Source organism: Rana temporaria, chromosome 6 (assembly GCF_905171775.1).
Source record: "Rana temporaria chromosome 6, aRanTem1.1, whole genome shotgun sequence".
Lineage (NCBI taxonomy): Eukaryota > Metazoa > Chordata > Amphibia > Anura > Ranidae > Rana > Rana temporaria.
Window position 1 is genome coordinate 15,025,678 of NC_053494.1, and position 1,624 is coordinate 15,027,301.

Consider the following 1,624-nt stretch of genomic DNA (forward strand, 5'->3'; position numbering starts at 1 on the left):
TCTGATTGGGCTACTGATGGGGACACTCTGATTGGACTACTGATGGGGACACTCTGATGGGACACTGATTTATTTATTTTAAATTTACCATACCAGTAGCTGCTGCATTTCCCACCCTAGGCTTATACTCGAGTCAATATACGTTTCCCCATTTTTTTGTGGTAAAATTAGGTGCCTCGGCTTATATTCGGGTCGGCTTATACTCAAATATATACGGTATGTGTATTAAAATTATCAAAAGGAACAGAAATGCTTTTTTTTTTATTACCAATTTATAGGAATTTCTGGATAAAAAATAGATTTCATTATACATATTAGACTCTACGTGCATAAGCTATGTTTTGTATTTTAGTTATATGACATGTGTGTTTACCAAAAAGAAAACCATATTGTTAAACATTTAATCTTTTTTTAGATATAAAGGTATCTCGATTTTATATGTTTTTTGTGTTCTATGGAAAACACAACATCTCCTCTAGATGTGCACATTTTGCCATTTTTCTTGAAAACTGACCACAAATTGTTCATCTTTAGTACTGTCTACTTTTCCTTCATCTATTTATTTGGAATACTGGTGAACACAGTTATCATTGCAGTGATATGTTTGGACCTCCATTTGCACACCCCAATGTATTTATTTCTCTGCAACTTGTCTTTTGTTGATATTTGTTATACAACTGTTTCCATTCCAAAACTCCTCTACATCTTATTTTCTGGAAATAATTCAGTGCCAATTACACAATGCTTTATACAAATGTATTTTATGTGGCTAGCAGACAGTGCTGAGGCCACCATTCTATTTATAATGGCGTATGACCGATATGTTGCAATTTGTCACCCTTTGTACTATCATCGTATGCTTAATAAGAACGTCTGCATTTTATTAATGATGGTCATCTGGATTGGTGGGAATGTAAATTCATCTTTATTTATAAGTTCGGTCTTAGATTTTATTTTCTGCTCCTCTGTTACCATTCACCAGTTTTTCTGTGATGCTAAAGCTCTCCTCAAAATTTCCTGCGGTGGCACTGAAGTGTTTTATATTTTCATGTATGCAGAGTATTTAGTATTTGGGCTCTGTCCAGTTATGTGCAACTTGATTTCCTATGTAAAAATTATCAGGGTCATACAACACATTAAATCTAAGGATGGCAGAAAAAAAGCCTTCTCCACCTGTTCATCCCACCTCACTGTTTTGGCCATCTTCTATGGATCCTCTTCATCTGTATACATGACCCCACCAGCAGACCACTATGATCTACTCGAACAGGTCTTAACCATGTTCTACACCACAGTAGTCCCCATGTTGAACCCTCTCATATACAGTCTACGAAACAAAGAAGTAAAGAGTTCTTTGCGGAAACTGGTTTTGTAGCACTCACAAGTAGGGATGAGGTTCAGATTTTCCGCTATCGGGGAAAATTATGCAGTTGCTAAGGTTCAAGAACCTGAATAACGTATATGAAACTTCACCAGACCAATTTATTTGTAACCATAATGCACTACCTGGCCTTTGAAACTAAGGTCAGTGGGCTTAAAATGGCCAGAAAGGGGGCTTTTGGGTAAGTCAGACTCCTCATAATATAAAGGTAAAGTCACAGCAGCCATATTTATAATGTGATAT

The 1,624-nt window shown here is 36.1% G+C and overlaps 1 protein-coding gene across 1 annotated transcript; it reads left to right on the forward strand.

Annotated features, from left to right (window-relative positions):
• The first annotated feature begins 454 nt into the window (after positions 1-454).
• LOC120944367 (olfactory receptor 1M1-like) lies at positions 455-1,375 on the forward strand. The gene has a single exon (XM_040358421.1). It carries the CDS (start codon positions 455-457, stop codon positions 1,373-1,375), a length of 921 nt encoding a protein of 306 aa, XP_040214355.1.
• Positions 1,376-1,624: the final 249 nt, after the last annotated feature.